Raw genomic sequence first — 22,344 nt, 5'->3', positions numbered from 1 at the left:
AGGAACAACCCACACTCTCAACCTGTGTCCATACGGGTGGTTGATGTGGAAATGGTCAGGACCTATAAATATCTGGGGAAGCAGCTGGATGACAGGCTGGACTGGACCATGAACAAAGACACTGTCCTTGGGAAGGGACGGAGCTGTCTGTACTTCCTTAGGATTCTTGCCTCCTTTAACATCTGCAAAAAACTGCTTCACATATTTTACCAGTCTCTGATGGCCAATGTCCGTTTCTATGCTTTGATGTGCTGGGGCAGAAGCTGCAGAAAGAGAGTTGTGGTATGGCTGGACTGATTGGTGAGGATGGCGGTCTCTGTGATGGGAACAGAGCTGGACTTACTGGTGATAGTAGTAGAGAGAAGGACCCTGGACAGATTGCTCTCCATGTTCCCCAGAACCTGTTCCCCATTTGGGAACCACTGAACTGAATGGGGTTCATTGCTGGAAATATTCTTCAGTTCTAACAGAAGCCTATGGGAGTGTCACAACTCTCTCTCTGAGTGGTGCTGTGTAGCGCGCTGAGCAGGGGAACGGAACAGCACAGGGGACTAGGTCACAATAAAGGCTTCTATTTTTTAGCCAGAAAATAAAGCAATAAAACTTAAGTTGCACTGACGTTGCTTTTTCCTCAGAGAAGTGGGAAGGAAGACTTTCCTCGGCTTGGGTTCTCATGAAATTTTTTGGTATAGGAACCTGTGTCTCTAGTTTTTATTTCATGATATAATAAGCCTGTTAAAAGCCTGTGGGGAGTGAAATGGTGTGAATATCAACACTTCTTGAACACAATCTTTCACACTTCATTAGTCATAGTTTGATCACTAGACATGAGGGTGGAGAAGGCATGGTAAAAAAAAAAACTTTAATGTTTAATATCATTATTTTACTAAATTTGCTCTTTATATGTACATTTTCTGCACATTGAGAGTCTCAGAGGCTCAGAGGCTTATTTGCTTTTGTGTAGAACAGAAGGCAAGTTCAGAAACTCAGAAAACTCTCTGCTATCGTGCTATTAAACAATATGTTTAGAGAGATTAATAACCATTTCTTCAGCTAACACAGGAAACTAAATGATGCGCTACATATGACATCAGCAACACGCCTTAACGACACTCATTTGGCTGTTTGCTTGTTGGACAAGAGGGTCGAGTAGAAACGGTAAGAAAAAGTTATTTAATTTTTTATGTTACTAATGTCACTCATTAATCCAATGCCTATATTTCCTGTAGACAGAGAGGTGTGTTGGGAAAAAGGAAAAGTCCCAATTCTCCTAGTATCTGTTCTAAATAGTGATAAATTAATTTAAAAAATAAATTAGTATGGACCGAAATGTAGGATGTTGAAATGAGAACCCAAAAGGTAGCAGGATGGTTTAATATTTCTGGTAGATTTTTTAAGTGTGGATCCTTGGAAACTTTTTTCTGCCCACAAAACCTTGCGGATTAAATGATCTAAATCAAATTATATAAGGAATAATGAATGAAGAAAAGCAGAAGTATAAATAAGAAAACTGATATCACATATGCACATGTACACAGTATGTAATGGACGTCGAATGCAACACATTCTAAGCTGCTTTGCTTCTGCACAACCACATTCATTTACACATCTCCATATACAGTAACCAACATCCCCTTTATAAATACAGTTGCCTGCTGAAAGTACTGCTAATTGTGGAGCATTCCAAAAGATCTAAGAAGATAAACTAACCTACTGTTGCACACAGTAGAGAAAAAAACTGGTTTATTTGCCTTGTGCCTGGGGATAAGCTGCAGGTTCCCCATCACCCTGTGTGGGACAAGAGGGACAGAAAATGGATGGAGGGTTTTAAAGGTGAAATAATTAATATTTTATAATGAATATGTATTGAACTCTGAGTGCCTTTGCTATTTTGCCAACAGTTTGTTATAAAACTATTTTGTTGTAAATAGTAATGTAAATAATTTGTTGTAAAACTCTTTACATTGTGACACATATCATGTATCGTAAAAATGTCTTTAAGTATTATTATATTATATTACGATATTTTGGCCATGTTTCTTTGTGTTGTGTTTCTGAGTCCAGGCTCAGGACTAATCTTGTCTTGTGTAATTTATTATTTTCCTGCTTTAACACACTCACATCTGCTTTGGTTTCTGATGAGTTGAAGGAGGTGTGTAAGGAAAAGGGAAGAGTCCCAATTTTCCTAGTATCTGTTCTAAATAGTGTCTGAGATCAGAAGTAGTGTGTCCTGAATCGCAGGATGTGGAAATGAGAATCCAAACGGTAGTTTACATTTTCTGGTAGATTTTTGAAGTGTGGCTTTTTCTGCAAAATGATATCACACATGCTCACATACACAGTATGCAATGGATGTTGATAAAAGCAACACACTGTAAGCTGCTCTGCTTCTGCACAACCACATTCATTTACACATCTCCATATACGGTAAACAACTTCCCCTTTAAAGGCACAGTCGCCTGCTGAAAGTACTGCTAATTGTGGAGCGTGTCAAAAGCTCTTAAGATAAACACACAGAACAGTATGAAGTAACACTGTGTGCTAACTGTAACAAGAACAGTGTTGTAGATTCACACAGCCAATCAGCAACAGTCTTGGCAGGTGATCACACAGAGTGACACGCCCCCTACAAGCTGTGCAGCTCTGCATCTAAATCTATATAAAGATGCAGCTTTTATATGATTTTAAGTTTCATCTATCAGCATCTTGTGAGCACCAAAGTCAGTAATTACTCCATGATGCTGATGTGATAAAGTGGGACTGAACTCCTCATTATCAGTTTACTGTCATTACACTTTCCTACCAGTAGGGGTATAAAAGGAACAAATCACTTTCTGTTCATAGAAAAACACATATGCAAGTTTTAAAGATTAAAAAGTTTTTTTAAGAGCCCTGGCTTGTAAAATATGCATAAGTTTTAGTTCACTTTATTTAACTTTATTCTATTTAACTTTAGATCTGTGTTTGAAAAATCTCTCCTTTAAATATTAGATGCTGCTAATTTAATTAACATGTGATTAGTGCATGACAATTAAGTGCATTTTAATCCTTCATTAGTTGCTTTGAACAGAGCTGCTATCATTGAATTCATGCACAGATTTTCGTTTGTGAATGTTCCATTATTGTGATTTATTAAAATGTCTGTAAACGCTTAAAGAGTGCTCCTAATATCTGTAGGATATATTGTTTTTCCTCTCTTAACCTATTTATTTGCTTAAAGATGTATTTAATGTCCATAAAACATTTTTACATTTAGAGCAGCTATAAACAGTCATTCCCTCACCAGTCTCTCTTTATTCTCTCTCATAAAAAGACAAAAGAAACAGCAGCTTGTCATGTTACTGAGAAACGATGTAGTATAAACTCCTCTGTCCTGAAGATGTCAGGAAATTTACAGCTTCACCTCTGACTGTTACAAAGCCCTGACACTGGAGACTCCTTCCATAAATAAACATCTCTCACATAGTTATGTATCATTTAGTCTAAAGAAAGTTCAGTTTAACTGTTTAGTATCTTGTATGCTGGTTTTGTTACTTGGTGTAATTTTATTTTGTGTTTTTAGTTACATGTAGAATCTTTATAGAAGAATGATGTCCCTAAAAACATCTTCTCTGCTTTGTCTGATCTTTCTCCTCAGGATCACAGGTGAGTCTTACATTTACATTATCACAGTCACACACACTGGAGACAGTAAATACAGATTTAATCACCAATATTTGTTGAGACTTTTTATCTACAGATGTATAAATCTGTAGTTTTATATCAGTGTGTCACTAGCAGCTGTGGTGTCTGAAAGATTTCTCAAATGTCTAATCAGTGGACTGCAGAATTTTAAATACATTTCTATATTAAATTCTCACATCGTGCTGTATTCAGATTTGGTGTATTCAGTATTTACACAGGGAAAAGTTCCAGGTATTTGTGTTATGTGTGACATTGTGGTTATATCAAACTGTCAGAAACTTAACGCTGCTCCTCACTCCAGCTGATATCACACAAGACAAATGTGATGAAGATCAATTTAAGAATCATGAGTAAATAAAAATGTAACAAATTGCAACTTTTGCAAAGTTTCACTGGATTTAAAGTATAAAACACTTAACACTGAAAGTGTGAATAGTGGATCATAATGCAGATTCACAGTTTGATTATTAATTCCACATGACGAGTCCTGAATTCTGAACACACCCCAAATCCTGCACACAGTTTTCTTCCAGTGGTGAAGAATAGTTTTTATTTCTCCAACCTGGAGTTCCAGAGGAGAAAAGTGAAGCTGTGAGCTAACTGAGTGTTTGATGGGGTTCAGGATAATGACCTCTAATCACCTCTTTCATCTATCATGTTTCAGCAGCTCTGGGGACTGAATGGAGTGTGAAATACAGCCAAAGAAATCTCTGTGCTTTAAAAGGATCTACAGTGTTTATGAACGTCACTTACACACACCCAACACGTCTTACAGTGAAAGACAGGTTTTGGTTAATAAACCCAGTTAAGGGTAAAGAGCCGACTGATCTGTGTAATGAACCAGGTTACTCAGGTAGAGTGCAGTATTTAACAGATGGACAGAATCACTTCTCCCTCAGACTGAGTGATGTGAAGAAAACAGATGAACACATGTACTGCTTCAGAATCACAACAAATGAAGAGAAAGACAAATACACTGGTTATCCTGGAGTTACACTCACTGTTACAGGTAAATAAAATCATCTTATTTTCTACATATAATTACCCTAAAAGTCTTTGGACCCTTAATCCACACTTACAGTCTTTTTTTCTGCACTTTATAATTTTCACTTCATTAGAAAACGACATGTCAAAGCAAATGGCATTTATTTTAAAGAAAGATGCCACAAGCTCACTTTTCAACCAAAACACTTTCTAAAAATAGATGATTATGTTTAAAAATCTACATAATTATTATACAGAAAGTAAGTGGACACTCAGTAGTGTCTTCATTACAGATCACAGTGTAGCGTGTTTGGAGGAAACTAGAGGCAGGCTTGGAGGCAGATCACACCTGAACCTTTATTTTTATAACTCACTTTTCAGGGCACACATTATTTCTCTCTCTCTCTCTCTCTCTCTCTCTCTCTCTCTTTTCACACACACACACACACACACACACACACACACGTCTCCATCTTCTATCCCTGCCACAGCTCACTGCTACAGAGAACAGTCTTAATTCAATTCTCCACAGGTATGTGATCCTTACCACTCACTTCCCTCGGCTCCTCCTTCCATTCACAAACTGGCACTTGGCCACACCCCCACTTCCACACATAGTGTCACAACATTGCCAGCTATTTACCGTAACACCCAGCAGAGAGACCCGTCACCCCAATTCTGAGACTTCCTGTTCTCTACTTCCGCTATCATGAAAATAAAACACACGGGCACCAACACAGTGGCACAAATTATCGTTTGTACTGAGCCTTGTTTCTAGTCTAGTTTGCCCATGTATTGACCTGCTTTCTGCTGTTTTGTTTGCATCGCTGACTGCTGTCCTTTGTTTTTGCCTTATGCTGATTTCACTGTGTTGGCCTTTACCATTAAAGCCTGTTACACACAGTTACAGTGGTTCAGTGTTTAGGTTGCCATTCTTTGTTTTGCAGAACCTCTTCACAATATCTGGGCCTTAAATCAGCCAGTTTCTGTAACTGTTGTGTAACAAACCTTTCAGTTCATCCACACTGGAGCATTGTCAATCATTTATAATTAATTACATCCATGGATTCTTTATAGAGTTTAGGTCTGGACTCTGTGAAGTGTTCTTTCTAAAGTTTGCTGGTGTTTTCACTTCTGTCACTTGAATAGTTTCTTCTCTGAAATCCAGAACTCATCTGTACACTTCAAGTCATCAGAGGACACAAGGTCATTAACACCACTGTAGGAAAAACAGCCCCAGTCTCCTCTGAGCTTTAAAGATCCCTTAGTGCAGTTTGGTTGGTCTTCTTCTCCTCCTGCCTTTCTCCACACAAACATTCCTCCATCAGATCCATCCCACTGTCATGAGAATTCATTTAAATTCAGTTCTTCAGAAGCTGCTCTCTTTCTGTGCAGGTTTTTTGCACATTTTACCCATGCTTTCTATTTCTTGCTTGAAGTTAGTCCCAAGTTAGTGGATGTATGTAGTCAAGTACCTTCAGTTTCATCCAAGTGTCATCTTGGACATCCAAGTTAAAAGTGGGCTTATGGTATCCTTCTTTAAAATAAATCTAATTTTAATATGATGTTTTCTTATTCATTGAACAGCTTTGTACCAGATTAATGAAGATCTATCTATTTCATGTTCTTACTGAAATAGGTTTCATAAGTTTGTACCTGATTATTCAGAGTGCCTGGAACATTCATGCTGCTGTTTGTCTCATGTGATTTGGAGAAAGCAGAGCATTGACTTTAGGACAGTTTTACTGATTTTTCTCTTGTTTCAGATCATCTTGATGTTCAGATCACTCCTGCAGAAGTGACAGAGGGACAATCAGCCGTTCTGACCTGTAAAACCACCTGCAATCTGACTGATCCAACATTCATCTGGTACAAAAACAGCCATCATTTAACCACAAAGACCAGCGAGGGCAATGAAGTCCGTCTGCAGTCAGTCAGCAGTGAGGATGCAGGCAGTTATAGCTGTGCTGTAAGAGGATATGAACATCACTCTCCTGCTCAAACCCTCAGAGTCAGATGTGAGCTTTATTTACCTTCTTCTTATATACTTTTTAAGATGATAGAAAAAACAATCTTAGACCCACATACATTAAAAAGTAAACATTTTAGAAATGTTTTTTATTTAATTACGATCATTTTATTTGTTGTCATTGTTATTTCCATCACATTTTTCTTTTGTTTAAATACACTGTGGTCCAAAAACCTGAAACCATCTCATCTCATCACATCTAGGATTTTTCCCAAAATCTGGGATTTAAAAAAAAACAAACAGAATTAACCAGAAGGGTTTAGAACTTAAGAAACAAAGGAAATGTTTAATATCTTCAATATATAGTTAATGAAGATTCTACACTATTTCTTGGTCCCTATTATAAATTTACTCAGATTAGTGATAATGGCCATGTTATCTCCTGTGTACAAATGGTCAGATTTTTAGTGTAATGTTTTCTACTGAAGCTTATGATCAGATGATGCTCCCATGGATTTAATCTAAAATGTTATCATAATGTTTTATACATTAACTTGTGGAGTTTATGCCAGCTCGAGTGCAAACTGTCATTAAAGCAAAAAGGGGAAGAACCAAATGCTATAAAACTCTGAAATTCACGACAATATTTAAAGGACTCTACATTCCACCTAATGTGTTGTCACTAGATGTCACTATATTCATTCTTGCAATGAAAATTGTTCGATTGTGTTTTATTATTTTTGTATTAACTAAATCTGTTAAATTAATCTGAAAGCAATTTTATTTTTCTGTTGATTAGTGAAATAGAGTGGTAAGTAATACAGAGAGTTTAATTCTTTCTTTGGTTTATGAAAGTAAAAAAAGAAAATACAAGCATTTATAGCATGGAATCCCTGATTTATCACAATAAGAAAGATTAAAATAAAATACTGAGCCAATTATTATAATGAAAAAAGTTGCAATAAATGCTAAAAATGGTTAAACACTGGCTTCAAGTCTTGATGAAAGACAGTAAAGAAGCATTAATTATGACCATGAACTGCTTTCCTCACTTTTATCATGGAACTTTCTAGATGGTCCAAAGAATGTCTCAGTGTCCATCAGTCCCTCTGGTGAGATAGTGGAGGGCAGTTCAGTGACTCTGACCTGCAGCAGTGATGCTAACCCACCTGTGAAGACCTACACCTGGTATAAGCAGGCGACATCAGTAGGAACAGAAAAGACCTACACCATCTCCAAGATCAGCTCCATGGACACTGGAGAGTATAAGTGCAAGTGCAGTAATGAAGTCGGACATCAGGAGTCCAGCAGTGTGTCTCTAAATGTTCTGTGTAAGTTAAAGCTGAAGATCTCCTCACAGCCAATAAGAGCTAAAACTGTCATTGATTTACTTAAAGTGTTATCTTTCTGTCCATTTTAGATCCTCCAAAGAATGTCTCAGTGTCCATCAGTCCCTCTGGTGAGATAGTGGAGGGCAGTTCAGTGACTCTGACCTGCAGCAGTGATGCTAACCCACCTGTGAAGACCTATGAATGGTTTAAAGGTACGACATCAGTAGGAAATGGAAAGACCTACACCATCTCCAAGATCAGCTCCATGGACACTGGAGAGTACAAGTGCAAGTGCAGTAATGAAGTCGGACATCAGGAGTCCAGCAGTGTGACTCTGAATGTTCTGTGTAAGTTAAAGCTGAAGATCTCCTCACAGCCAATAAGAGCTAAAACTGTCATTGATTGACCCTCAATAATCTGAAAAATAATGAGGGTTTCCTTTGTATCCTTACCTTCTTGTCTGTTTTAGATCCTCCAAAGAGTGTCTCAGTGTCCATCAGTCCCTCTGGTGAGATAGTGGAGGGCAGTTCAGTGACTCTGACCTGCAGCAGTGATGCTAACCCACCTGTACAGAACTACACCTGGTATAAGGGAAATGAAAGCTCACCTGTAGGATCTGGACAGAGTTACAGAGCTGTACCGAGTGGACAGTACTACTGCAAGGCTCAGAATAAACACGGCTCTGAGAGATCAGCTGCAGTAACTGTCACTTTAACATGTGAGGGTGATGTAAATGATATATCATATAAATGATATAAATCAGAATCAAACTAATAAATATAAAACATTGATTCTTTATCACATCCTCGTCCACACAGGGTCCCAGAGCGTAGGTGTATATGCAGGTCTTGGTGTTGTTCTGTTTGTGTGCGTTTGTCTGACTGTCACCTTCTGGTGTATAAGGTAAGAAAATACAGATTGTTTTCACCTTAATATAAAAAAAATGACAACAACATACTTTTCTGTTGTACAGACCTGTGAGTTTGAATATTTTTCCAGTAAACACTCCTGTTATTATCTGAATATTTTCTGTACAGTATTTTGCCAAATGGTCGTGTATCTCTGAAACAATTTACTATTATTATAAGCTCCACTCTTCTGTGAAGAACTTACAAATAGTGTATGTTTTGTGTTTCCTGTGACAGGAATAATGGATTTATTATATTTTATTTACTCTTGTTGCTTTTTTGTTTCAACAGGAAAAAGAAAAGAGCTGGTTCAACGCCAGACCAAAGTTTAAGACAGGTAAATAAATAATTGTTGTGAAGTGTATGTGAATATCCTTTAAAGACTTTTTTAGGATTAATTTCCTGTAACACCATGCGTCTGTGTGTTTTATTCCTATTCCTATGTGTACTATCTGTTTAACTTGGTTTGTTCTAGAGTTGTGTTATTTGAACTGTGTTAAATTGTATAGTTTGTTGATCCTATAGTGTTTGTCTCAGGAGAGTAATCAGGAGTAGTTTCAGTCTCCTTTAAGGTGTGATTGTGGGCAGGGTTTACTAATTTATATTGAAGGTGTAACCAGTTGGTTCTAAAGTTGTGATATTTAACCTGTGTTATATTGTTATATATCATAACTGTGTTATAAAGTTATGACTAGTTGGGTATGTCCTGAGAGCTGAGATTATGAGAGCTTATAATTATTATTATTAACAGTAACATAATGCTAACATTATAGTTAACATTGCAGAAAATCCATGTCAGAAATCAGTTCCTGTTCTCTTTTACATTTTAGCAACTATTAGCAGTTGTTCCCTCAGCAGCCTCCCTTTATTCTTTCTGTTGATGTTAATAAGACAAAAAAACAAGGCTTGTCATGTAACTGAGAAACCTCAGCATAAACTCCTCTGTCCTGTCTCTGTGATGTCATGTTCTTCCACCTCAGGATAATCTTTATGCCAACATAGCAAATCCAACCAACACTGTATCTGATTCAGCCTCAGCCCATCAGGATGAAGTTCTGTATGCCAGTGTTGTACACCAGAGGGCAGTTGATCCCAGGAAAGCTGAGAGTTCTGCTGTGAAAGCTTCTGCCTCTGAGGACGGGGAGGTTCAGTACGCTAGTGTTAGATTTAAACGCACCACTACTGCTGACTACAGGTGAGAGGAGCTGGTGTGTTTCCTCCAGTCTAACAGAGCTGGAAATGATCTTCTGCTGGATCTTAGTGTAATAATTGTCTCTCTTTCTGTAGGCCTTCCAATGTTGAGGATCCCACTGTAATCTCCAGCAGAGTGAAATAAACAACTTTCACATATTAATTCAATCTCATCAGAAGTTCCACAGCAGAAACCTTATAGAAACTTTGATGGCTAATTTGTAAAATTAAACTTGTTGTTACACTGTACGATTACAGCAGTGCTTTAAGAGCATTCACACCAGACCAGTGACACTCAATCATCTGCTGGTTAGCGTGTCACATTGTGTGTGACAAATTATCTGCAAAACACAACTCACACACAAACAATTTTTAACACAAAACACCTACAGTGTAAAACCATCTTTAGACCTTCTAATGGATGAATACATAGATACATAATACATTATAGATAGATAATATAGGATAGTATACATAGGCCCTTAACTTGTAAGTTCTGGTGTGACTGGACCTGTATCTCTCTTATACACTTTGCAGTGAATTTCTTCCACACACTGGTTTCTGGAAGTCTACAATTAACTCATTGGTCTTTGTGGCATTGATGGTGAGGTTGTTGAGGGAACACCATGCTGATAGTGTTTGAACCTTCTCCCTTTAGACCAGTTCATTGTTTTTGCTGATCTGACCAAGCACTGAGGTATCATCTGCACACTTGAAGATGTTGGTGTTATGCAGAGGGACACAGTCATGGGTGAACAAGGAGTAGAGCAGTGGGCTTAGCATGCAGCCTTGTGGGATGCCAATGTTCAAGATGAGGGTTGAGGACATGTGATTACCCAACCTTCTATTAGTCAGAAAGTCCATAATCCATCTGCATATGGAAGTGCATATGCCCAGGTCACTAAGCTTAGTGATCAATTCAGTGGGAACAACGCAGCTGTGTGAGAGCTAAATGAAAAGAAGTGGAAATGGTGTCCTCTGTGGACCTGTGAAGGTGGTGTGTAGTAGCAAACTGGTCTAATGTAGGTGGTAGGTCTCAAAGCACTTCATAACAATAGGAGAAAGCACAACAGGGCGTAAATCATTCAGACACTTTGCAGATGAATGCTTAGGCACTGGTTTGATAGTTGTAGTCTTCAGACATGTTGGTAAAAGTAGCCTGGGCCAGTGACAGGTTGTAAATGTCACTGAAGATTTTTCCAGTTGGTCAGTACATGCCCTGACCACATGCGCAGGTATGCTATCAGGGCCAGCTGACTTTTGTGCATATACTCTGCTCAGTGCTGAGTGCACATCTGTTGTGGAGAGCGACATTAGATGATCAAATGTGGAGGAGTCAACATTTGTGGTGTGATGTCTGATGTCTTGGTCAAAGTGAACAAAGAAGTGGTTGAGATCTGAGAGGAAGGCATTGCTAGTTGGTAGTGTTTGTATTGTAGGTTTGTGGTCAGTGATAGTCTGGATTCTTTTCCACATGCATATGTGGTCGGAGTTGCTGTGGAATTGCTCCTCGATATGAGGTTTATAAAGGCTGTAAAAGCTTTCCTAACACCCTTGTCCAGGTTGGAGCTGGCTCTGCTATAGTCCTCTGCATCATCCAACTTAAAAGCAGCATCTCTAGCTTTCAGCAAGAGACGGCTTCTGATTAGGAAAGTTTTTACATGCCTGACAGACGTTGTTAAAATGTGATGTTGTTAAATCATTTGTTGATATGGTCCAGAACAGAGGATTTATAAATGACTATGTCTGTGTGTAGGCCTGAACTGGCCTGTTAGGCAAACATGCTCCAGTGTTGAAACTGTTGCTGTAATGAAGAAATGTCTCCCTCTGGCCATACCTTCACTGTTTTCACTGATGGTTTCACATGTTTGATGAGTGGTGATCAGACAGACCCAAGTGGGGGAGGGAAAAAGCCTTGTACGCTTCAGTATTGTTTGTATATACATAGTCCAGTGTGCTGTCCCATCTGGTAGAGCAGGGGACATTCTGATAAAATTTAGCAGTGGCTGAGAATTCTCTTGTTAAATAAGAGTGTCTGAATTTAATCATCATATTCTCCACATGGGCCGAGGAACGACTTTCAGTTACAATTGAGTCTGTGCACCAAGATTAAATAAAATCTCAAATCAAGACAAGTTTAAGTAGAGAATATTGGATAAGTGTAAATATGTATCAGGATTAAACTGCTCACAGTTTGTATATATAAAGATAACTCATTATAAACTCTCCACCCTTAGCTCAGAATCCAGCTTTAAGACAATAAAATGCAAAATGCAGCTTTCTAGTAAAGCATATATGTATCAGTAAATATTTAATCATAGTTTTAGAACTAGGTTTTCTAAGCATTATATTTGATGGTTTTCTTGTTTTGCTGTTAATTTATGATTGTTCTGTTTTCTGCTCATGGTCAGTATGATTTACAGGATTCCATTTAATATGTATGTGTATAGTGTTTATCACATTTACTCTGGTGCATTAAGTTGCAGTGTGTCTTTAAATGAGGCCATTCATTTGTGTATTGTGTACTAAGTGTGTATAATAAACTAATCTAAATGAATATTGTTATTTTACTTTATCATGCCGGTGTATTGTACATCAGTGTTTACAGTCCTGTAAAGCCATAGTGGTTCTCTCTCTGGCCATAACCTGCTGTGACTCGTTTGACCTGAAGGAGGAGCTGTTGGTTTCATTTCTTTCAGTCATGTGGAAAGAACTGCTTCACACACATTAAATGAGTTCTTACGCAAACAGAAACTTTCATTTTATACTGCATTCATTCATCATTAAATAAAATTCTGTTTTGTCAGAAATCATAAGCTTTTTCCCGTCACATCATTCTAAACTACACTGATGCAATATTAAGTGTTATATAAATTCAGCATTACAGTATTATATTAATATATTACAGTACATTATCATATTGAGTATTATAATTACAGTGTAGTATACAGTAGCATAAAATTTAGTATTATAGTATTTTGTTTAGTATAATAGTTTATTATCAATATTACAGATTTTTTCCGTATTGAATTTAATTTCCTTTATTTATAGATATTTTTAGCACTATGTAATGTTCTCCCCCTTGAGAACATCAGGGGGAGTCAGAGACACAGTAAAACGGTGAACTACAACCTTCATCACCCACATCAAGCTCATCAGAGCACAATGCGAACAATATTTTTAAAATGACCTAATTCGTTCTATGAATCTTTCATATTATTATTATTTGCAGGCATAATACTTAGGACATGAAATGGATGGCATAACGTTGACTGTGTTTTATACTTTGTGTATAAAGTATACATAAAGTGTTAATTCTAGATTATTAAGCCGAGTGTAAACAGCATTAACAATTTTTAGCCTTAAATTTAGGCTTACATTTTTAGGAATAAATTTGTTGTAATTTATCTGCTTTTGTATTAAACATAGGAGGCAATGTGAGCAACATGTAAAACCTCTTTGCTGTTGTGCTATTAAAAGATTTTGGACACACACACACACACACACACAATCAGCATTATCACTCCATTGCACACATTGTTGAAGACAGGTCTGGTATTCCAGCTGAATAATCTCTACAAATGGAAGTTACTTACTCCATACTCTACATATATGGTGATTTGGTGCATTGAATCTTTATGTAAATGAGTGTAGCTATGCATGCAGTTTAGAGAGCATAGAGGATTTATCATTCAAAGTGTACAAATTTTTGTAAGCACGTGATAAACGCCAGTACGAGGTTTTGTTCAGTGGTGTCACTAAAAATGCTAATACTGTACTGTAAATGCTTATTTTTAGAGTTTAAACCCTAAATATGACCCCAGTCATGCTCCCAAAACACTTTCATTTTTAGCTTTTAATACATTACCCTTAAAAAAAGAAATAAATGTTTGACGTCGACTGTATAAAAATCAAGGGAAAAATCACTGAGATCACTTCTTCACGTAATATACACGCATGTTGAACCGAGTACAAGGGGCGGGGAGATGAACCGCGACATCATGCATACAAAGTCAGAGTGTAATGGAGTGTCAGAGTTTACTGAAGAGGGGCAAAATTCAAAATTGCAAATGTACTGCCATGTACATTTGTTACATTTACAGAAAATGAGAAATTCTAATAATTATAACAGTATAACTGTGAAAAGTTAACTTTAGATTTAAAATGAGCCCCATGTAATAATGATTAGGAGAATAATTTCACTAAAAATGACATGGTGTGCTGAAAACTTCAAACCTCAGTGTGAAGGAAAAATAAGAGTAAATAATTGTGTTTAATATATTAAGTCAGTTTTCATTTTGAATAAGACAATAATAACTTTAAGTCTTTATCATTGAAAACATTAACACTGGTTCAGTGGATTACAGACTTAGGATACCATTAGCCTAAAATTGTATTTTTTATTTATTTATTTATTTTGTTGTTTGTTTAACCATATAACAATACATAAACAGGGAGAGATCAGAGCTAGGTTAAGTGCTTCAGGAAAAGGTAGGTCTTAAGACGTCGTTTGAAGACGGTCAGAGACTCTGCTGTACGGACATCTAGGGGAAGTTTATTCCACCACCTCGGTGCCAGAACAGAGAAGAGTCTAGATGAATACCTACCTTTCACCCTGAGAGATGGTGGGACCAGTTGATCTTGATCTTCAGATCACTCCTGCAGAACCAGCGAGAGAAATGAAGTCCGTCTGCAGTCAGTCAGCAGTGAGGATGCAGGCAGTTATAGCTGTGCTGTAAGAGGATATGAACATCTCCGCTCTCCTGCTCAAGCCCTCAGTGTCAGATGTGAGCTTTATTTATCTTCTTATATAAATTAAATTGATAAATTAAATATTTACAATGATGAAAGAAAAATACTGATGTAAGTAAAGAAAGAAAAATGACGTGTTGAATCACAACTTTGTAATATCACTTGCAGATAGACAGCAGCAACATTAATATGTAATTATATGAAAATGTTGATCATTACTTAATTAATGATTAATAATTGTCTTTCATGCATAAATCACCACCCATAATGTTCTGTGCAGCACAAATACCTAAAGTAGATCATTTTTATGCCTCCAACACTGTATTATTGCAGGGTAGGAAGTAACCGTCTGTAATCCTTACTTCTGTAATCCAAAAGGATGGAAAATTGATAATACAATAGATACACTACTGATTTGGTACACAGGATGCAAGATTGTCACACAAACATAAAAAATATATACAATTTCCCCCCTGTCCCCAGTGGAAATTACACCCCTGAGCAGAAGCAAGAGACAGAAGATGAAGGTGGCTATCAGGTGAGTTATTACAGAAATGTCCACTAGGTGGCTTCTTTGTCCATAATAATCTCTTACTGTAAAGATCTTCAGCAGAACCTGCTCATGTTCTCCACCCCTCCTCTCTGCAGAACACTGGGCCGAGTGTTAAAGACGAGACATGTACACACATCTCGAGTTACTGCAAAGACATGCTGTAAGTGTTTCCTGGAAAAATACCATTAAATGATAATTTAATTGTTGTAAATCTAATTCATATTTTTGTCCATGCCTACCAGTGTGCTATTTTCTCCAAACTTCCACAACTACATCAGGGAACTCTGTGCTATCCTGTAGTCAACGTTCAGAGACAGGTTATTCGCTCTACACCAGGCTGTTAGCTGTTAAGTTGTCTTAATTTGTCACATATACATTACTGCACAGTGCAATTCTTTCTTTGCATATCCCATCCTTGAGGGGTTGGGGTCAGAGCACTGGGTCAGCAATGATGCAGCACCCCTGGAGCAGGGTGGGTTGGGAACCTTTCTCATGGGCCCAATGGTGGCAGCTTAGTGGTGCTGGGACTTCCAGTTAATGACCCAGATCCTTAACCACTTGAGCTACCACCACCCTGCCACTTGAGCTGTTGCACCTCCTCCCTGTATACTGACTCATCATTCTTGCTTATGAGACCCACGATGGTCGTGTCATCAGTGAACTTGATGATGTGGTTCACGTGTGATTTGAGGGGCCCCAGTGCCCAGTGTGGTGGTGCTGGAGATGCTGTTCCCAATCCAGACTGAGGTCTCCCAGTCAGGAAGTCCAGGATACAGTTGCAGAGGAATGATTGTGTTGAAAGCTGAACTGAAGTCTATGAACAGGATTCATATGTATGTGTGCTTTTTTCCAGGTGTGTGAGGGCCTTGTGGAGGGTTGTGGTAATGTGCCTCATGATGAGTCTTTTGAAGCACTTCATAATGATGAGTGTGAGTGCAACAGGACGTTAGTCTTTGAGGCAGGACACTGTAGACTTCTTCTGCACACAGATGATGGAGGTGGTCTTTAGGCATTTAGGGACAATTTTGCTGCTCAGGGATATGTTAAAGATGTAAGTGGAGACATCTGCTAACTGTTCTACATACTCCCTAAGCACTCTACCAGGAATGTTGTTTGGTGTAGCAGACTTCCATGTCTTAATTCTGCATAGAGTTCTCCTCACATCAGCTGTGGTTAGACAGAGCACTTGGTCATTAAGAGCAGGGATAATCTTCCTTGTGACCATTTTGTTCTGCACCTTAAACTGAGCATAGGGTCATTAAGAGCAGGGATAATCTTCCTTGTGACCATGTTGTTCTGCACCTTAAACTGAGCATAGGGTCATTAAGAGGAGGGATAGTCTTCCTTGTGACCATGTTGTTCTGCACCTTAAACTGAGCATCGAAGTTGTCCAGCATATCTGGAAGGGAGACATCACTGTTACGGGCAGGTGAAGTTGTCCTGTAGTTAGTGATTGCCTGGATGTCCTTCCACATGCACGTGTGTCATCGCTGTCACAGAAGTGGCTGTGGATTCACCTTTATATTCATCCATGGCTTCCTATTGAAGCAAGTGGTGATGGTCTTGGAGACAGTCATGTCATCTATGTACTTGCCGATGTAGCTAGTCACCGATGCCGTGTACTCCTCCTCAGAGTTGTTGGTCTCTGTACAATATGTCACATTAAGAGTTACAAGAAAAAGGTGACAATACCCATGACATAATCACATGATTAACAAGGAATAATAATCCACCCACCAGCACCCCCACTGGTGGTCTGCTGCTTTGTTTCTGTGTCCCAGTTTCGTGCCTAGGCTGAGTGCTCCAAAGGGGAAGGCTAATCACTTGGGGAAGCACATGCTTGTGAGTTTGGGGCACCATGGTTTGAGTCCCTCTTCCTATTGTTTGCTGTTCACACAGGTATGGTTGAGAGCACAATTCCTTTAAGGTAGTTTTCCACCAACAACTTAAACCTTGGCCTTTTTCTTTAATGTCCTTTCTCTTCATGTTTTTTTTTTTTACTGGCTAATGTGCATAATTACATAAAGTGTTAAGACCTGTGAGACTCAGCTGTTCCTACCTTACTGTTGTCAAATTACTGTTTAATGTTTACATATGTTGTGACAATTGTAACTTGTCTCTTGCAGAATACCCTTTTAATTTTTAAGCATAATCTAATTAATTAATTAATTAGAGAGAGAGAGAGAGAGAGAGAGAGAGATACTTTGAGTGTATGAAAGTGTGAATAATACATTTTCGAGACTGATCAGTTCTGTGATATTGCAGCAGAAGTTTTTCCTTTATTTATAAAAACTGTCATTGTTACAGAACTCACACACACACAGCAAAAATATTTCAATGTTGACACAATTTCTTCACATACAAAGCAAAATAATACGTATTATTTTATCTTCATTTAGAGTGAGCTAAAATGAAACAATGTATATGAGGAGCTTTTGGCTAATTAACATAGCTGTACTGTGATATATACATGCACTTTATCCTGCTCAGAGTCACAGTGAGTCAGGAGTCAGGAACACTGTGTGCCAGTCAGGACATCATGCTTTGTTTGTCTAAAGCTTAGACCTTTGAAAAAAGGCAAAAGAACCTCAACTCAGAATTCCTACTCAGAAAGTCAGGAGGGTCTCATCATCCCCAAGTTTATCATCTGACTAGCACACAAGTACACACACACACACACACACACACAGTTTTATTTCTTCTAAATACACACACTCTGCTGAAAATGGACTTCAGGTAATCTTCAAGCATTCACAATAAAGAAACAATCACTAATAAATGAAAACTAAGCTGCTGGCAGAATAAAACACTTCACACATTTCTAGAAACTGACTGAAGCTGCTTTAAATGGCTGTAACTTGCTGATGTTGCTGGTTAAAAGGAGTTTCTCCACTTCAGTGAGGATCTCTCTATTCATCCTCTGTGTCAGGATTTATTTATTCATCATGTTCCTCAAGGTCTGAAAAACACAGAGAAACATCAGAAATGTGTGTTAAAGCACAACACTTTAATAACTTTTATTTACATCAGTCATCATCACACACACTCTGATTTATGTTCATTAATATTATTAATTAGAAAATGAATATAAAAGTAGTGTTGGAGTTAAAGATGTGTATCGTAGCACATATAAAAATATTTATTATGAAATGACACTTTAATCTAGTGGTGATTCAGAGATCAAAATCTCAAACTCACTGCAATATTCTCATAGTCAGGGGATGTGGGCGTGTCAGCAGGAGCAGTGGGAAGAGAAATCTGAAATAAGGATGTTGAATTTAAAGAATCAAGTATGTAACTAAAAGTAAATATAAAACATAAACCTCATTGCAAAAAGCTGAATTTAATATTAATTAGATTTACAACAATAAAATATTCATCATTTAATGTAACAGTTATTTTTCAGTAAACACTTACAGCATGTGTTCGTAGTAACTCGACGTTTGCATACGTGTCGTCTTGAGCGCTCGGCTCAGGTTTCTGCAGAGAGGAGGGCTGGAGAACATGAGCAGGTTCTGCTCATCATAATGTTCATAATTATTAATATGAACAAAGCACCCATCTGGTGGACTTTTCTGTAATAACTCACCTGATTGTCACCTTCATCTTCATCTGCCTTCTTCTTCTGTCTCCTGCTTCTGCTCACACAAAGTCAAATATTTACCCACTGTAATCATCTTCAGAGTCATTAGTGATGAATTCATCAACACAAATATTCTCACCTCAGCCAGAAGAGTGCAGAGAGAAGAGCTGCAAGCCCAAAAAGTCCGAGTCCAACAGCAACATACACCATCACAGAAACATCTAATAGTGTATACACACACACACACACACACACACACATTTTCTTCAAAACGTCACCCACAGTGCATGATGTAGAACAGATCAGTGATCACACAGGAATAAAAAATCATCACCCTCACCATTAAAAGTGATGGACACTGCAGCTGATCTGTCAGAGCCGTGTTCATTCTGAGCCTCGCAGTAGTACTGTCCACTCTGTCCAGCTCTGTAACTCTGTCCAGATCCTACAGGTGATGATTCTTTCTCCATATACCAGGTGTAGTTCTGTGCAGGTGGGTTAGCATCACTGCTGCAGGTCAGAGTCACTGAACTGCCCTCCACTATCTCACCAGAGGGACTGATGGACACTGAGACACTCTTTGGAGGATCTAAAATGGACAGAAAGATAACACTTTAAAGTAAATCAATGACAGTTTTAGCTCTTATTGGCTGTGAGGAGATCTTCAGCTTTAACTTACACAGAACATTCAGAGTCACACTGCTGGACTCCTGATGTCCGACTTCATTACTGCACTTGCACTTATACTCTCCAGTGTCCTCAGAGCTGATCTTGGAGATGGTGCAGGTCTTTTCTGTTCCTACTGATGTCGCCTGCTTATACCAGGTGTAGCTCTGTACAGGTGGGTTAGCATCACTGCTGCAGGTCAGAGTCACTGAACTGCCCTCCACTATCTCACCAGAGGGACTGATGGACACTGAGACATTCTTTGGAGGATCTAAAATGGACAGAAAGATAACACTTTAAGTAAATCAATGACAGTTTTAGCTCTTATTGGCTGTGAGGAGATCTTCAGCTTTAACTTACACAGAACATTTAGAGACACACTGCTGGACTCCTGATGTCCGACTTCATTACTGCACTTGCACTTATACTCTCCAGTGTCCATGGAGCTGATCTTGGAGATGGTGTAGGTCTTTTCTGTTCCTACTGATGTCGCCTGCTTATACCAGGTGTAGGTCTTCACAGGTGGGTTAGCATCACTGCTGCAGGTCAGAGTCACTAAACTGCCCTCCACAATCTCACCAGAGGGACTGATGGACACTGAGACTCTCTTTGGACGATCTAGAGAGTTCCATGATAAGAGTGAAAAAAGCAGTTCATGGCCAATTAGTGTTTTTTTTTGTTGTTGTTTGTTTTATCAGTTCTTAGATACAGTGTTTAGTTTATCTCACTGCTTTTATCCATGTGACTTGGCTATATATTGTAATAAATTATATGTATTTATTTAATATATTTTATTAAACTTTGTAAAACCAACTTTAGTACAATTATATAGTCATAATTCTGAGGATATTTTATACTGTGATTGTTCTCAGTCACCATTGTATCATGTCTTTATTTGCATTTTTCCCTTTGCTTGGATTAGATGGGATTCTGTATAGATTTGTTGTGCTGAAATGCCTAAAGTAATTAGTCACCTGATTGTTTACATTACATGCTAATATAATAAATATTTATACATTCTACCAGGACAAGGACAATGAAGACAGTTCAAGGTCTTAGACAATGTCATTTTTCTTTTCTTTACTTACTTACATCAGTACTTGTCTTTTACTCCTGTAAATATGAAGTGATTTATGATCTATCAGGATCTAATGCATATAAGAAAAATGTAAATAAAGCTCACATCTGACTCTGAGGGTTTGAGCAGGAGAGTGATGTTCATATCCTCTTACAGCACAGCTATAACTGCCTGCATCCTCACTGCTGACTGACTGCAGACGGACTTCATTTCTCTTGCTGGTCTTTGTGGTTAAATGATGGCTGTTTTTGTACCAGATGAATGTTGGATCAGTCAGACTGCAGGTGGTTTTACAGGTCAGAACGGCTGATTGTCCCTCTGTCACTTCTGCAGGAGCGATCTGAACATCAAGATCTTAAACAACAAGAGAAACATGAATTCCTCAAAAGCTGTCATAAACCATTAATGCATCTACTTTTAAATCTCTGCTCTGTCGATGTGTAGTAAAAACATTAAAGAAAACCACTTCAGTAATCTGATAAGAAACTTAAGAAATGATGTATGTAGAAAATAAGATGATTTTATTTACCTGTAACAGTGAGTGTAACTCCAGGATCACCAGTGTATTTGGCTGTGTTTGTTGTGATTCTGAAGTAGTACATCTGTTCATCTGTTTTCTTCACATCACTCAGTCTGAGGGAGAAGTGATTCTGTCCATCTGTTAAATACTGCACTCTACCTGAGTAACCTGGTTCATTACACAGATCAGTCGGCTCTTTACCCTTAACTGTGTTTATGAACCAAAACCTGTCTTTCACTGTAAGACCTGTTGGGTGTGTGTAAGTGCCGTTCATAAACACTGTAGATCCTTTTAAAGCACAGAGATTTCTTTGGCTGTATTTCACACTCCATTCAGTCCCCAGAGCTGCTGAAACATGATAGATGAAAGAGGTGATTAGAGGTCATTATCCTGAACCCCATCAAACACTCAGTTAGCTCACAGCTTCACTTTTCTCCTCTGGAACTCCAGGTTGAAGAAATAAAAACTATTCTTCACCACTGGAAGAAAACTGTGTGCAGGAATTTAGGACAAGTTCACTATTATTTAAGATTAGTTTTTGTCAATTCAGATTTACAACTATGATTGTGGTAGCTTGCATTAATGGGCTAGCAGGGATAATAAATTTTGTCAGATTTTGTTCAGAGAGCATATCATCTAATTTCCAGATGATAAATTGTATGTAGATATTTATTTATTTATATATTTATAAACCAAATGCAACCACCCAAACCAGTGGCTGTGCAAGATAATAATAATAATAATAATAATAATAATAATAATAATAATAATAATAATAATAATAATAATAATGATGATGATGATGATGATGATTTTTATTATTATTATTATTTTTATTATTATTATTATTATTATTATTAACACAATGGAATATATGGTAAACCTCAGAAAAATCCCAATAGTTTAACTGTCAAGCTATTTGATACATTTTTAATCAATACTGTATATAATATATAATTTCTTTCCTCTTGGCTACACAGCTGGAACTGACTGTACGATTTTAATAATAATATTTTCTAACCTTTATGACATTTTACACATTTTCTGACATGTCTTCTGACTGAAGGATATAATACATCTGCAAGGTAAAACGCACCCAGCCCTGTGTTAATAATTAAAAATATC

At 37.8% G+C, this 22,344-nt stretch overlaps 2 protein-coding genes across 8 annotated transcripts in view; one reads left to right on the top strand and one right to left on the bottom strand.

The window, feature by feature from the left end:
* The first annotated feature begins 888 nt into the window (after nucleotides 1-888).
* The window catches only part of LOC131346877 (B-cell receptor CD22-like), a 96,554-nt gene continuing 75,098 nt past the window's right edge, over nucleotides 889-22,344 (top strand). Inside the window, exons 1-7 of one of the 3 annotated variants that reach the window (XM_058380604.1) lie at nucleotides 889-1,158; nucleotides 1,649-1,833; nucleotides 3,563-3,645; nucleotides 4,349-4,693; nucleotides 6,435-6,686; nucleotides 7,711-7,968; nucleotides 8,058-8,315. In XM_058380604.1, coding sequence (XP_058236587.1) covers nucleotides 3,588-3,645; nucleotides 4,349-4,693; nucleotides 6,435-6,686; nucleotides 7,711-7,968; nucleotides 8,058-8,315 — 1,171 coding nt within the window. In that variant the 5' untranslated portion in view covers nucleotides 889-1,158; nucleotides 1,649-1,833; nucleotides 3,563-3,587. The remainder of the gene's footprint in view (nucleotides 1,159-1,648; nucleotides 1,834-3,562; nucleotides 3,646-4,348; nucleotides 4,694-6,434; nucleotides 6,687-7,710; nucleotides 7,969-8,057; nucleotides 8,316-22,344) is intronic. The other 2 variants (XM_058380605.1, XM_058380607.1) reach the window with 2 other exon arrangements.
* The window catches only part of LOC131346902 (B-cell receptor CD22-like), a 38,128-nt gene continuing 33,500 nt past the window's right edge, over nucleotides 17,717-22,344 (bottom strand). For 2 of the 5 annotated variants that reach the window (XM_058380677.1, XM_058380674.1), the window contains exons 4-12: nucleotides 20,805-21,053; nucleotides 19,982-20,239; nucleotides 19,635-19,892; nucleotides 19,296-19,544; nucleotides 19,095-19,176; nucleotides 18,962-19,010; nucleotides 18,790-18,867; nucleotides 18,571-18,630; nucleotides 17,717-18,331 (exon numbers count right to left, since the gene is read on the bottom strand). In XM_058380677.1, the coding sequence (XP_058236660.1) occupies nucleotides 18,305-18,331; nucleotides 18,571-18,630; nucleotides 18,790-18,867; nucleotides 18,962-19,010; nucleotides 19,095-19,176; nucleotides 19,296-19,544; nucleotides 19,635-19,892; nucleotides 19,982-20,239; nucleotides 20,805-21,053 (1,310 nt within the window). In that variant the 3' untranslated portion in view covers nucleotides 17,717-18,304. Of the gene's footprint in view, nucleotides 18,332-18,570; nucleotides 18,631-18,789; nucleotides 18,888-18,961; nucleotides 19,011-19,094; nucleotides 19,177-19,295; nucleotides 19,545-19,634; nucleotides 19,893-19,981; nucleotides 20,240-20,804; nucleotides 21,054-21,228; nucleotides 21,565-22,344 lie in introns of all 5 variants that reach the window. The other 3 variants (XM_058380678.1, XM_058380675.1, XM_058380679.1) reach the window with 3 other exon arrangements.

Source organism: Hemibagrus wyckioides, linkage group LG26 (genome assembly GCF_019097595.1).
Source record: "Hemibagrus wyckioides isolate EC202008001 linkage group LG26, SWU_Hwy_1.0, whole genome shotgun sequence".
NCBI lineage: Eukaryota > Metazoa > Chordata > Actinopteri > Siluriformes > Bagridae > Hemibagrus > Hemibagrus wyckioides.
Note: the sequence above shows the minus strand (reverse complement) of the source record. Positions and strands in the feature narration are given on the sequence as shown.